Source organism: Cinclus cinclus, chromosome 2 (assembly GCF_963662255.1).
Source record: "Cinclus cinclus chromosome 2, bCinCin1.1, whole genome shotgun sequence".
Taxonomy (NCBI): Eukaryota; Metazoa; Chordata; class Aves; order Passeriformes; family Cinclidae; genus Cinclus; species Cinclus cinclus.
The window spans coordinates 49,142,182-49,155,364 of NC_085047.1; the positions used below are offsets into that span (position 1 = coordinate 49,142,182).

General features: G+C 51.6%; 2 protein-coding genes across 2 annotated transcripts; both read left to right on the forward strand.

Moving 5' to 3' along the window:
* Positions 1-830: 830 nt before the first annotated feature.
* On the forward strand, positions 831-2,896 carry LOC134057872 (proline-rich protein 2-like). The gene is made up of 2 exons (XM_062514916.1): positions 831-1,355; positions 2,846-2,896. Exons 1-2 carry the CDS (start codon positions 831-833, stop codon positions 2,894-2,896), a joined length of 576 nt encoding a protein of 191 aa, XP_062370900.1.
* Positions 2,897-3,833: 937 nt separating this feature from the next.
* Positions 3,834-5,024, forward strand: GSX1 (GS homeobox 1). The gene is made up of 2 exons (XM_062514686.1): positions 3,834-4,221; positions 4,669-5,024. The coding sequence occupies exons 1-2, from the start codon at positions 3,834-3,836 to the stop codon at positions 5,022-5,024; spliced, it is 744 nt and encodes a 247-aa protein (XP_062370670.1).
* Positions 5,025-13,183: the final 8,159 nt, after the last annotated feature.

A 13,183-nucleotide genomic window follows, 5' to 3' on the forward strand; every position in this document is an offset into this window, starting at 1 on the left:
CTCTGAGGTTTTTTTTCTAACAAATAATCTAAATCTTTCCACTTCCAGTTTAAACCCATTCCCTTTTGTGCTATCAATATTTGTCCTTGTAAATAGTCTCTCTTTTTCTAAAGCCCCCTTTAAAACCATTGCTCATAGGCTACAAAATATATAGAATTATAAATTTGAGAGGATTTGATTGAACAGACAAGAGATAAATAAAACCTCACACAACCAAACCTCCTGTGGTTAAGCCTTTATTTTGGAAAAACTGAAATGAAACAGACATAGTTTTTGTTTCTGGAATCCCTTGTATTATGGATCACTGGAGGCCAGAAATAAACCAAGTAAACAAAAATCTGTTGCAGGTCACTCAAACTCCGAATCATTCTGTGATACAGTTAACTTAAGGGATTCACAGGTATCTCACAGACTTGCTCCTGGGTGTGTTTGTCCAATGCAAGCACATTCTTTGGACAATCCTTCACATGGTGCGTGCCTGTGGCTCAGTGTTGGTTTTGATTTACATTTTGGTATCTGCCATTAGAGAATAATTACTCGGGCTAGGCTGGGGCACACTACAGTCACTCACAAATCGTCAGCCCTGCTGAGCTACCAAGGACGTGGTCTCCTTGGAAGTAGCCATTCCTCCCCATTCTAGCGGGATTTCATCCTCACCTCCTCCCAGCTCCCGAACTCACGCACCTCTCCATGCCTTATTTAGGGATTGATGGTGCGTGGCACCTCCTACCCTCGGACAGAAGCGGCGAGCACCGCGGAGAGTGAGGGCCTCACCACAAAAGGCGACGATGGCTGGTCCCTCAAAATGATGCGGGGGCTCTTTTGAGCCGATGCCGGCAGAGCCCCCGGGCAGCGGCAGTGTGACACCTCGTCCCCTGGCAGACAGCCGTGTGGCAGGTCACCCAGCCGCAGGGGGGAAGGCACGGCTCAGTCAGCGCCAGCACCGCTGTCCTCTCGCTCCTTCATCCCCCGCAGTTCCCCTCACTAAGGGTCCCCCAGCTGATGCTCTCCCTCGTGCTTCCCTCTCCCCATCCCCTTCCCCGGGGGATGTGATCACTCGGGCAAGGAGAGAAGTTACCGCCCGGCGATTCTCTCCGTACGGAGACCAAGCGCCGGCACTTCCCGCTGCCACCGGGGAGACCCTGTCCCGACAGGACCCTGTCCCGACAGGACCCTGTCCCGACCGGACCCTGTCCCGACAGGACCCCCGCGGCCCCAGGCAGCAGCAGCAGCAGTCCCGGGCCGGAGGGGCTCCCCCCGAGCCCCCCGAGCCGCCTGCAGCGCGGACACCGCCGGCGCATCTCTTTCCTCCTCTCTCGGAGCCCTTTTCGTTCAGCGGCGATCGCTTCGAGATAGTAAATACACGAGGAGAATTTCCTCTATTAAATGAACAAAACAAAACGAAACAAAACAAAAAAGGAAAAAAATATAAAAGAGGGGGACGCAATAAGACGGGGAGGGGAGCTGGTTTAAAGCGCTGGGATTAAAGGTCTGTGCTAGTTTCAAGCGCTCATAAAACGGCCTGAAGGATGCTATTTTGCTGCAGTCTAGGTTATTTCAGCCCACAGTTGCACAACAAACCATTTAAACATTTCGGCACAAAACAGATTCCATTGTTGAGCTGCACATTAAAAAGTGTTATTCGCTTTGAAGTTTTTGTCTAATGGCTCTAAACTGAAAGAAAATGTTTTCCTATTACTTAATTCAATCATAGCGAAGAGGCTTGGTAAAAAGCCCACGGATTTTGCCCAAAGTGTGACAGAGTTCTCTTTGTGTTTGCTTATCCTCTGCTGTCACACACTTTAATTCGCCTCTCTTTATCTGGCATTCAAAACTTTCTTCAATGACATTCAATAAGGTCCAGCGGCTGGAAAAAAAAACTGGTTATTTTTTTGGATATTCTTTCCCAGTAGCTTTGGGCTTGGTGTGCATTCAGAAACTGTTAACCCTTTACCTCCCTGTGGCTCGGAGCCCCGGGGTTCAGCCCCTGGGCAGCGGGAATCCCTCGGAATAAGGCTGAATCCACCACCCCCCGGTGGCGAGCCACTACTCAGCGGGGGAAAATGTCCCTTTCCGGGAGCCGACTTCAGCGGAAAATGTTTTAAAATACCTTTTCCTTAAAAATAAAAAAGAAAAATCCAAACCCTATTAACGCTTTCAGGGAAGGACACTTTGGGATCCTTTCAATATCATTGCGGGACTGAGTTTTTATTAACATTCGTTATTGTTCCCACTGTAATTTTCGCCGTTCATTTGTGCATATCAGTACATTTTTAGGCTTAGGAATCAACAGTCTCTCGGCAAAACTCCCGTGGATTATTGTAAGAAATGTGACCACAGGCAAAATAACCTCTGCACAGCCCGGAGACACGGAGTACTTTGCTTTCAAGGGTTTTTCTTCCCTCCTCCCCACCGTCCCCTCCGCCTTCCCCCCCACCCCCTTTTAAAAAACGTCCGTTTGGGTTTCGAGGAGGGGAGGTTACTGTAGGGAGCAATCTCCCTACGTTTGGACAGGGGTCGGCGGGTGCGTTTGTTTTTTTTATTGCCGGTATATTGAACGGTGAAAAGGGATAGAATATGTATCCCCACGAATTAGGTTTTTTTTTCTTATTTGTTATCATTCCTTATTCACCTGCTAAATGAACCAGCTCGGAGGAGCGCGGCGCGGGGAGCTGCTGCACGGGGCAGCGCCGGTGCGCGTCAGCTCCGACGAACGCGCTCTCGCTGTGGGGACCGCTGTGAACTTAGCAGGTCCCTGTGCTGCGACATCCAGACACCGCCGCAGTGTTTAGGTTGAATCTCATCGTTCGGGAAAAAATAAACCTTTTCCCTGTCTTCCGTACAGCCCCGAGGACTCCCCGGCGCGCTTGTGCGCGGCGATGCGGGGTCGGGCTAGCTCGGTTTGGTGGTGGCCGGGGCCGGGGCAGCTGCACATGTGTGCCACAGTACCATGGTGCCATGGCAGGTGTTACCGCTGGGACTGGGCACAGGGACCAGGTGTAAAGACACACCGAACGTGCCGGGCGCCTCTTCTCTCTCCGCGGGTGCCGCCGGCACGGAGCGGTATCTGCGTGTCGGGTTTCCTGTACCCGCACCAGCGCAGCCGAGATGCTTGTGGCTCTCCGCACCTCTTAGCTGTGCCCAGGCGCCCACGCCCACGCAGAGGCCGGGCGGACGTCCTTGCCGGCTGGCACATCTCTGTGGCCGGGCGTTTCTCCCGACGGCGGAGACGGCATGTGGCCGGTCCCGGACCCAGGCTGGGAACAAAGACGCGGGGCTGGGGAAGGCGGCGGGCGAGGCAGTGGAGACGAGACATCCCGGAGGCGAGGGGAGAGAGAGAGGCCGTCGGGACCGGGGGGCCGACCTGGTGCCACAGGTGGGAAAGGCACCGGGGGGCTGGCAGGGGAAGCTGGCGCCGGCGAAGACCGCGGCTGCAGCCGGCAAAATAAACAAGTGGGAGCGGGCTGAAAGCTGGGCTGAAAGCGAAGGAGAGCGATAAAGAGAAAGAAAAGAATATTAAATCGCGAGAGAATGAGAAAATAACCCCGCCAAAGGGAGAGGAGGGGAGAGGCCGCCTGCTACGGCGTGGGTGGGGTCGACAAGAATAGAGTACATTATGCAGTTCATTTAGTTAACAAGGGAAATAATGAGGGAGCGTGCGGCGTGAATGCCAAGAGAAGAGCCACAGAAAGCCCATTGAGCGCCCGGCGCCGCCATCACATGGCGCGGGCGCTATTTAAAGCGGGCGGCGGGCGCCGTTCAGCACCACTCGGGCTGGCCAGCGGCGCCGTGCGGGCGCTGCGCGGGGCGCTGCGCGGGGGCTGCGCGGGGCGATGCCGCGCTCCTTCCTGGTGGACTCGCTGGTGCTGCGGGAGGCGGGCGAGAAGAAGGGGGAGGGCAGCCCTCCGCCACCGCTCTTCCCCTACGCCGTGCACCCCTCGCACCCGCTGCCCGGGCTGCCGGCCGGCGCCTGCCACGCTCGCAAGGCCGGGCTGCTCTGCGTCTGCCCGCTGTGTGTCACCGCCTCCCAGCTGCACCCGCCGCCGCCCGCTATCCCCCTCATCAAGGCTTCCTTCCCTCCCTTCGGCTCCCAGTACTGCCACTCGCCCCTGGCCCGACAGCAGCACTCCGTATCCGCCGTCAGCGTCGGGCACGCACCGGCGCTCTACCAGGGCGCCTACCCACTGCCCGACCCCCGGCAGTTCCACTGCATCTCCGTGGGTAAGGTGGGCAGGGGCGGGGAGCGGGGCGTGCATGCCTGCGTGACAGCGGTGGGCGCTGCGGGGAGGTGATGGGGATCCCGGGGTACCCTGCGGAAGACGCCTGGGGAGGGGGTGCCTGCCCAGCGCACGGAGGCTGGACGAGTAGTCCCGGCACCTCTCCCTGTCGGTGCCCCGGACGATGCCTGGGGAAGGCTCGCTGCTGCCCGCCGAGCCTCCGATCCAGGCTGTGCGTACGGGGAGAGGCGGCCTCGGCACCCTTGTGGGCTCGGACTCCAGCCTGGCAGCCGCTTGCTGGGTCTCGGGCCCCCCGGGGACGAGGAAGGGCTGCGTCCCCGCAGGGTGGGCGCCAAGGAGGGCTCAGCGGGGACTGGCGGGTGCCCGGCGTTGCGGGGCTGGCGGCGGAGGGTCCGGCAGGTCCTGACGGTGCGCTCCTCTCCGTTCCCAGACAGCACGTCCAGCCAGCTGCCCAGTAGCAAGCGGATGCGCACCGCTTTCACCAGCACGCAGCTCCTGGAGCTGGAGAGGGAGTTCGCCTCCAACATGTACCTCTCCCGACTGCGGCGAATCGAGATCGCCACCTACCTGAACCTCTCCGAGAAGCAGGTGAAGATCTGGTTCCAGAACCGACGGGTCAAGCACAAGAAAGAAGGCAAAAGTAGCTCCCACCGGGGCGGGGGGGGCGGCCACAGCTGCAAATGTTCGTCCCTTTCCACCACTAAGTGCTCGGAGGACGACGAGGACTTGCGCATGTCTCCGTCCTCCTCGGGGAAGGACGACAGAGGTCTCGCAGTCACCCCCTAACCACCCGCACACCCACCCCGGCTCCGCAGGAACTGTGGCGAAAGCAGGAGAGAGAGTCCTGCCTGCCCCGGTGCTGACATGCAACCCAAGGATTTTATACTTTTTTGTATAATTCGTGTAATTTACGAAGGACTTTCTCGCCTTTTTAGACCCCAGATCGATGGGGACTGGTGTCCCGTCACCCTGCTGTAAATAAACTCCTGCCTAGGACCCCAGGCGTCCCCCCCAGAGTGCGCTCTCCCTTGTCTCCCCTTAGGCGCAGCCCCGAGCCCGGGAAGTTCCTCGCAGACCTCCCCGCGCACCGAGACGGGCGCAGAGTGCGCGGATGCTGCGCGGCGATGGGAGCTGCGCCCGCCTGGAGGGATGCTGTGCCGGGCTCCCTCTGGCAACCCGGCGGTGCCCAAAAGCGGGCGGACGGACGGGGAGGGTTGAAGGCTCTTTGGGTTAATATCTTTCCGGGTTTTTTTTCTTTTTTTTTTTTTTCTTTTTTCTTTTTTTTCTTTCTTCTTCTTCTTCTTTTTTTTTTTTTTTTTTTCCTTTACAAAATAGTTTTGACTTCGTCGCTGCCGGGCGCACAACTGTGGTTGTACTGTTCCGTCCCACTCCCACCCCGCGGGAGATATTTATTTATTTATTTATGTGCAGAGAAACGATGATGGCAATGATAATAATTATTATGATAACAATAAAAGCTCGTTGGTGGTTTATTTCCTTCTCTTCGCGTAGAAAGCAAAGCAGCTCCTCGGCGTCCGCGGGCGTGCGCTGGGAGCACCGTCGCTCTCCAATCCTTTCCACCGCAGCCCGGCCCCCGGACCTGTCCGCCCCGGAGAGCGCAAATGCCGGGGAACCTTCCTTTCTCCGTGTCTAGCTGAAGTGCAGGGGACCCCCTCCTTCTGTCCCGGGGGCTCTCTCGGTCCTCCCCCACGAAGCTAAAGATCGGGCCGGGGAGAGACTGGGCAGAACACCTTTCATTGCCATCCCAGACACAAGTCTGCGCACGTCTGTCAGGTCAATACAAACACCTGGCTGCCGGCGGGACTCGGCTCCTCTCTCCCGGTGCCCGCCGCCGCCAGGAAGGGAGGACTGTCCCAGCCTCCGACTAACTCTCCGGGGCTGGGTCCGGGACCGGTAGCGGCCCTGCTGGGGCTCCCTCCATCACGGTCGCCGGGTTCCAGCAGCCCCGCTCTCGGCAGCGCTTTGCCGCTTTTTACGCGCGGCGAGGCGTCCCGGTGGCTCGCGGGGAGCCGCGTCGGAAGCAGCCGAGAGGTCCCGTAGCCCCGGGGGTGCCACAAGCGGTGGCGGGGGGACAAACTGGCACCAACCCCCTTGGGTGCGGGATCCCCAGAACCCGGCTCCCCGGCCACGTCTCCGTTCGTGCAGGGAAAAGCCCCTTGTGCCGGGAGACCCCTCCGTTCGGGCTCACGGGGACAACCTTCAGTGGGTGCAGCGGCCGTCCCTGCGCAGGCGGCCGATGCCTCGACTCTCCCCTCGGGGCCGCAGAGCTTCACTGCCTGGCACGGCGAGTTTCATGCCCTGGGATCCGGGGAATGTGCTTGGGTCCCTAGGCTACCGTGGGTTCCTGCCCGTACCGGGATGGGACCAAATTTCACCCCAGACCACATCCAAAACATGCACGGGAAAGCCAGGGAGATATCCTCCATGGGAGATCCCCGTGGAGAAGATCCATGTTGCTCCACACACAGGCTGGTGCAGGAAGTGGTGGGTTTGAGATCCCTGGGCACGAAGGGCAAAGGCAGAGCAGGTAAAAGTGCCACTGCTTGGACAACATCAAGTCCTGTCCATAAAACAAACATATCACCCTCCAGCCTTCCCAGGACACCTTATATAGCTGTGGGTCTGGGAGACGTACTAGTTCCTGCAGCTCCACCCCACAGATGAGTGGAAAACGTGACCCTACAGTCCACGGCACACTGTGGACCTCTCAGGATACTCAGGATGATGTGAGGTGGGGGGAACCATTAGACATGACAGTGCAGGACAGGCATAAGGCAGTACTCTCACCCTGTAGTGACTGACCCGATTTGTGTTCCCCTGTCTGGAAGCTGCAAGGATTTGGTGACACTAGGCAGCTGCATGATCAAGATTGAAGGCACATGGACAAAATGTTCAGGCTCCTTGGTGGCCTTCCCTCACTCCTGGGACCCTTAGACCTCTTACCTCTCCTCTGCTGGCTTCCCATATCACCCAGCTAGATGGGACAGCAGGTCAAGCTAGTAGCTAGGACACTCCATTGGCAGCACCTTCCTGGCTCCTTTTCCCTTGACTGTTGGGGATGAATTTGCAAGGTTTGAGACTAAAATCTGGCCTTGATACAAGAGTCAGTCAGTCTTGCCTGGTGCCTGGCCCTGTAATGTTCTCTGTGTGCCCATCCTTCCCCGGTGGACCAGTTTCAACAGAAAAGACCCCTCAGAGGACCCTAATTGGCACATCAGGGCTCTGTAGACTTTCCAGCACTCACCTCCCACCCTGCTCATGTACCAGGCTTGTTTTGAAAAGTCATTGCAAAATAGAGGCAGAAATAGGTTTAGCAAGGGGTCTGGCATCCTCTTACAGAGCACTGGCACTGAAGTCAGTGGCCCCCATAGAGGCGCATGCGTGCGCTCCTTGTGCCTGTTCAGCAGCATGGGACTGAGCCAGCTGGATGGCACTGAGATGCAAGGAACACCAGCACTGAGTGTTTGAGTGCTGCTGCTGGGGTGGGATTGTGGTGGTGGTGCTGAAGACAAGGATGTACCTTGTCTGCCAGCACATTCCCACCATGTGTCTGTTTCTCCATGGCACAAGCTCTGATGTACAAAATGTGCCTCCTCACACTCTGGTTTGGAGGTGGAGCAGAAGCAGACAGGGAGAGTTTCTCACCACTGAGATAGGGATGATGAGGCAGTGGCACTGCCCAAGGAGCAGCTTGCTCCTTGCTCAGTGGGAAACATGGGCAGCAGCATGCCTGGCAGACAAAGAGTACCTTGTGGACAAACACAATTTGTCCTGAGGAAGCAGAATTGGTGGGATCTGAGGGAGAAGCTGGAAAACATTATAGATGTGCAGAATCAGGTTCACTATCATCCTCACTCCAGGCACAGTGGTTATGGGCTGCAAGGAAGAATCTTGTAGTGATGCTGCCCCAGTCAGTGCACACATTACAGAGAGTGTGGGCACACTTGTGTCTGCATCCTTTATGGACTGAGTTTGTCAGCCAGACAATTTGGAACTAATCCTCAGCTCTAAAATGTACCTCATATATGTAAAGTAGCAAAGAGAATTCCCTCATATGGTATAATTTTGTCTGAACAGCAGTGGAGTATCACAATGGATGGCCCCAACAAGACAGTATTAATATTCTCTGATGCACGCTGGCCTCTGCTGCAGACCCTGTGTACCTTGCAAAGCCCAGTGGGGCTCTCAGTGCACTTGACAGTCATTATGCCACATCCACATGCAGAGATAATCCCTCCTTAGTTGGGCATTTTTCTAATTTAGTGAGAAATCATTACAGCAAATGCTCAGAGTGTCATTTTCAAGGACTCTGAGGTTGGGCAAATTAAAGTCATTTTGCTGCGGGAAGAGCGTGGGCACCTCTGCTAAAGCGAATGTCATAACATACCAATTTTCAACTTTCTATCTCCAGCCATTTTGGCAGCAGGTTTCTGAGAGTTACTTAAGCATTTTAGCATCTGAAATGCCCAGTCTCACCAGATTCCAACAGGAAGCAGATTTTAAATGCACAAAGTGGGACTGAATATTTTCCGGCACATACTTTTTTGATCGTATTTCTCTCTTAAAGTTGAATTACTTTTGCCATAGCATGCAGAGAGGAGACTCTTTGGGTGCTATCAAAGCTGTAAAAAATGTATCCCAGAGCAAAAGTGATTGTCCTGGCAGAGGAAGGAGGACAAAAGATGATGCTGGGCTCTCTTTTCCACACACTGGAATTTGGTTGCTGAATTTTGGTGTCCTATACCCTACCCCACCACATGCAACCACTCTCTTTTCACAGAGTGGCACAAAATGTGAGCACGATACCATGTTCATGGTATGGATACCTGGGAAAAAAACCAAAAGTTTGGAATGAAGAACCTTTTCAACTTTAATTACCTGCGTACTTACACTTACTTAATATTAATTTGCATTATTTGGCTTTTACATTCATGCGATTTTCATTTTTATGTCTCAATCCCATTCTGCTCTACATAAAGGCTGCATCAAATGGGTTTACAGTTGAACACATGTGTTGGTAGTTCAAATGTTGCTGCTCTTAACCACAAAACTAGTATTATTAACTCAGGAATTCCATCATCTGGTTTATCTGCAGTTAATGTATTTACACAGTGCCAGCTCTGAGCTAGCCCCATGGCTTTGGAATAGTGTTTGGGGCAAATGAACTTGGTGCTTTGGAATAGCATTACATTGTGGGCAACCCCCCCCCGTGTTTTTCTTTCACTCTTGTTTGCTTAGAATGAATCTTACCTACTAATTTACTGGGATAACAAGGACTCATTTTTAATCCTTAGGTTCCTGAGGTCAGCTCTGAAATTTGATTCTCCAATAACAATATAATTTGGTCTCTGAATGTGATTACTTTAAAATATAGGTGGGTGTTAAAAAAAGATCCTAAATAAAATAGTTTTGTATGATATTCCTAATGGTTTGAAGACAGGTACATCAACAGTAGATCTCTCTCAATTACATTAATTTTGTAAGTGTTTTTGCTATGAACACAAAGTACTCATTTATCAGGATGCAATTATGCAAGATCAGGACATCTCCTAGGATACTGACACTGATGATGACAGCAAATGGCTGGGCCTGATGTTTAATATGTCTGTAGCTCTACAGAAGTGGCTGCCTGGTGCTGGACAGCTGACTGCTATTGAACTACTCTATATACTCTATTTCATATAACCCACAAATTTCTAGCATATATAAATAAAACCAAACTAACTAGCTAACTAAAAAAAGAAGTAGCAATCATCATAAAGGGGAAGAAGTCTTCATTCTAAAGTTTGCTATATCCCCTTTCTTACTCTGCTACAACCTTCTCTGATTTCCCCTTTCCTTCTTGGGATTTTCTGTTCGGCTGGTTCCCAAAGAGGAATGCATGGAAAAGCGTATCTTTTTATCACATATTTGCTCCCAGTCTATGTAGACCAAAGTGGAGAAAACATGTCAATGGAATGTTATCATGGACCCAAAACAAGCCTTGGAGACAGTAACTCCTGTCAGATCTGTGTCTATTCTTTTCCTCAGCGTCAGGTTTCCAACTATGAAACCTATTAGCACCAGTCACAGACTACAAATAAGTTATTTTATGCACTTTGCAGCTGGATGGGCAGTGCCTGCCATGCTTGAGCATAGGTGTGTACTAATATGTTAGATCTTGGGTGGGGGTATCTGCTCTGGATTGGCTTCAGTCACTGCTCCAGAGGGGTCTGCAGCAGATAGGTCTCTTCTGCCAGTCTGATGAGGATGTCAGGTACCCCAGTACATCTGAAATAGCACTAGGCACACATCCAGGCACCTCAAACGGTTCTTGACAGATAAATTTACACCTGAAAGCATAAGCAGAGAAGACAGATACAGCCAGATTGCTGGACAGAATACATGGTAGCTGTTGCTGCAAATGCATCTGGATTTAGTTTTATTTTCAAGTATTTAAATATCCTGTGTGGAGGACTAACTGCCTGTACTTGACTGATCCTGGTCAGGGTATCAGGGTAGACTACAAAAGTCTGCAGTGCCTTGGATTATTGGATTACACTTTTTGTTTGTTTGTTTGTTTGTTTGTTTGTTTGTTTGTTTGTTTTAAGAACCTCCTTCTCAGTCAAACCTTAGCTAAATACCAAATAATATTAGATGATCTATACAGACCTGCAACACCTGCAGGTGTTTGGGTGGCTTGTAGTGTGCAAGGCAGAGCAGGAGGATTAAGCATAATATGGTAAAACATTAAGCATAGAATGGTTTGAATATGCTGCTTAAGTTTTCTTTAAAGTGATAGCAATTTTGAATTTGGTGTGATATAAACCCAGAGGAAGTTTATATGGATCAGCAACTCTGGGGAGAAAAGGCCTCTGCAAGCCAAGTGGTGCAAAGGACTAAATCAGGCAGAGACTGTTACCTGAGGAGTGACACAAATACACACCTGTGAGCTGTCTTATTCAGACCTTCACACCAGACAGGGGTCTTTCAGACCAGAGCTGTCTCTTCAGTGGTGTTCCACTGTAGGTAGCACAGAGATCTGTAAGGGCTATCCTGCTGAGCACATTTGATGTGGGTTGTCTCTTGAGTCTATTTCCATAGTCTCAGCTTTGAACAGTGTACAGGATTGCAGATCATTTATTATAGCAGACGCAGAAATGTTAACATGCCTCTCCATTAATTCTTTCCTCTAGAGAAAACCAGCTTTGATCTCTGAGTTAACCAGAGTCTGAGAGATTCACAGAATCCACAAGATATATTTATCTTTGATGCCACCATGTCAACTCTGAGTTTTCTTTACTGCCTGGACTGAGAGGACACCACAGTGTACTAGGGGGAAAGTAAATGAAATCTGATTATGTGGGAAACTCCTGTCCTTAGCTCCTGGCCATCAAGACGCTCTTTTAAGCACGACCAGTCCTGAGCCTAGAAGTGCTAAGGGCACAAAGGGAAGACAAGACAGCTGGAGTACTGCCATTGTTAAACCTGCTGGACCTCATGCCTTCTACCTAGATGACTGTGACTGCAGTGAAATGCTTCTGATGGCATCTGTGACCTGTCTGAGTCCTACCCTGGCCTCTTGCAGAGCTGACTTAATCTGTCACAACCCAGATACAAGCTGCCCCAGCACGTCAAAAACCTGTTATACTGTTGAATCCCCTCCCAGGCTTTCAGCCTCACCACCACTACCCCCTCAAACTCCTGCCTGCACTAACAGGTAAGATTCCCATCACTCTCACTGACTCCAGCTCCAGCTTTGTATGCTTTTGGCCATTCACTACCATCAATCACAATTCTTATCCCAGTTTCTGTCTTCTCCCCTGACTCCATCCTTTCAGAGACATTTTGGGTCTCTATTTCACTCCCAGCCCTGCTTGCATAACTTTTGAAGCCAACACTCAGGTTGTCAGCAGTGGTGAGCAAGCAGAGCTCCATTCAGCACAGAGTAACCACATCAGTTTATGCCAACTGATACCTGGGTTCCTCATTCAACGCCACACAGGCACAGGCTTCCCTGTGCATGGTGTCCTGGCACAGCTCTCCATGCACCCTTCCAACACACCAGCTATTCCCAGCCAACATACCCGTCCTGGCCCTTCTGCAGTGCTGCCAGCTCACACAGCTAAGCTGGCTCCCTGTCATTATTCCCTCTTCTTCTATTAATCTGACTTTTTTCAATTCTCTGTGTCTTTATTTTTCCCTCCTGAATTTCAGTCAATCACCTGTTTTAAGGTGCTTAAGGTGCTTAAATACTCTGCCAAAATGAGTCCTAGATATTCTCATTTGTTTTCCACCCTCTGTTGAATAATTACCACCCTCCCTCTTTCCCCAGAACATATGGGGATCATGTATCCAGCTCTTATGTTTAATTTTGCACAAAGTTTAGATTACACTTTGTATGAAACATGCTACGAAAAGTGAAGCTCTCTTCTCCTTTCTCTTCCTTTCTTTCTCTTTAGCTAAGCATACATGTAAAGAAACCTTTCAATGCATTTACAGAGCCCTAATACAGTAGAGTGACACAAAGCATTCTGGATATTGCTATGCAAATGACATGCCAAGAATGTTTAGACTGTACCTTGAAGCAGTAAACAAGTTGATTGTCATGGTGTCATGGTAACTAGAGCTGGATCCGCTTCATACGAATGAGGTCCCAACCTTTGTTTTTATTTGGACTGCTGAAGCAACTCAGTGGTCCAAAGCTCATCACCCCCTAGGTCCTCTGGAGAGTCAGAGATACAAGACATGGATTCGTGTATGAGGACAACATTTAAAGAGAAACAATGAACTACTCTGACACACTACTTCAGGTCATTGAGGATATTCAAGTGTACACCAATCTGAGTTGGGAGATGCTGTCAACACCACTGGAATTTACCATGTACTCTGGGCAGAGCTGCTGTCCCAGCAGTGCAGTTACAACATGCAGAACTTATATTAGG

Bases quoted from the DNA above. Each gene is read 5' to 3' on its own strand.
- GSX1 (XM_062514686.1), top strand. From the start codon at position 3,834: ATGCCGCGCTCCTTCCTGGTGGACTCGCTGGTGCTGCGGGAGGCGGGC. The intron at 4,222-4,668 runs GTAAGGTGGGCA...CTCCGTTCCCAG, and splicing joins GTTCCACTGCATCTCCGTGG to ACAGCACGTCCAGCCAGCTG.
- LOC134057872 (XM_062514916.1), top strand. From the start codon at position 831: ATGCCGGCAGAGCCCCCGGGCAGCGGCAGTGTGACACCTCGTCCCCTG. The intron at 1,356-2,845 runs GTAAATACACGA...TCTTCCGTACAG, and splicing joins GCGGCGATCGCTTCGAGATA to CCCCGAGGACTCCCCGGCGC.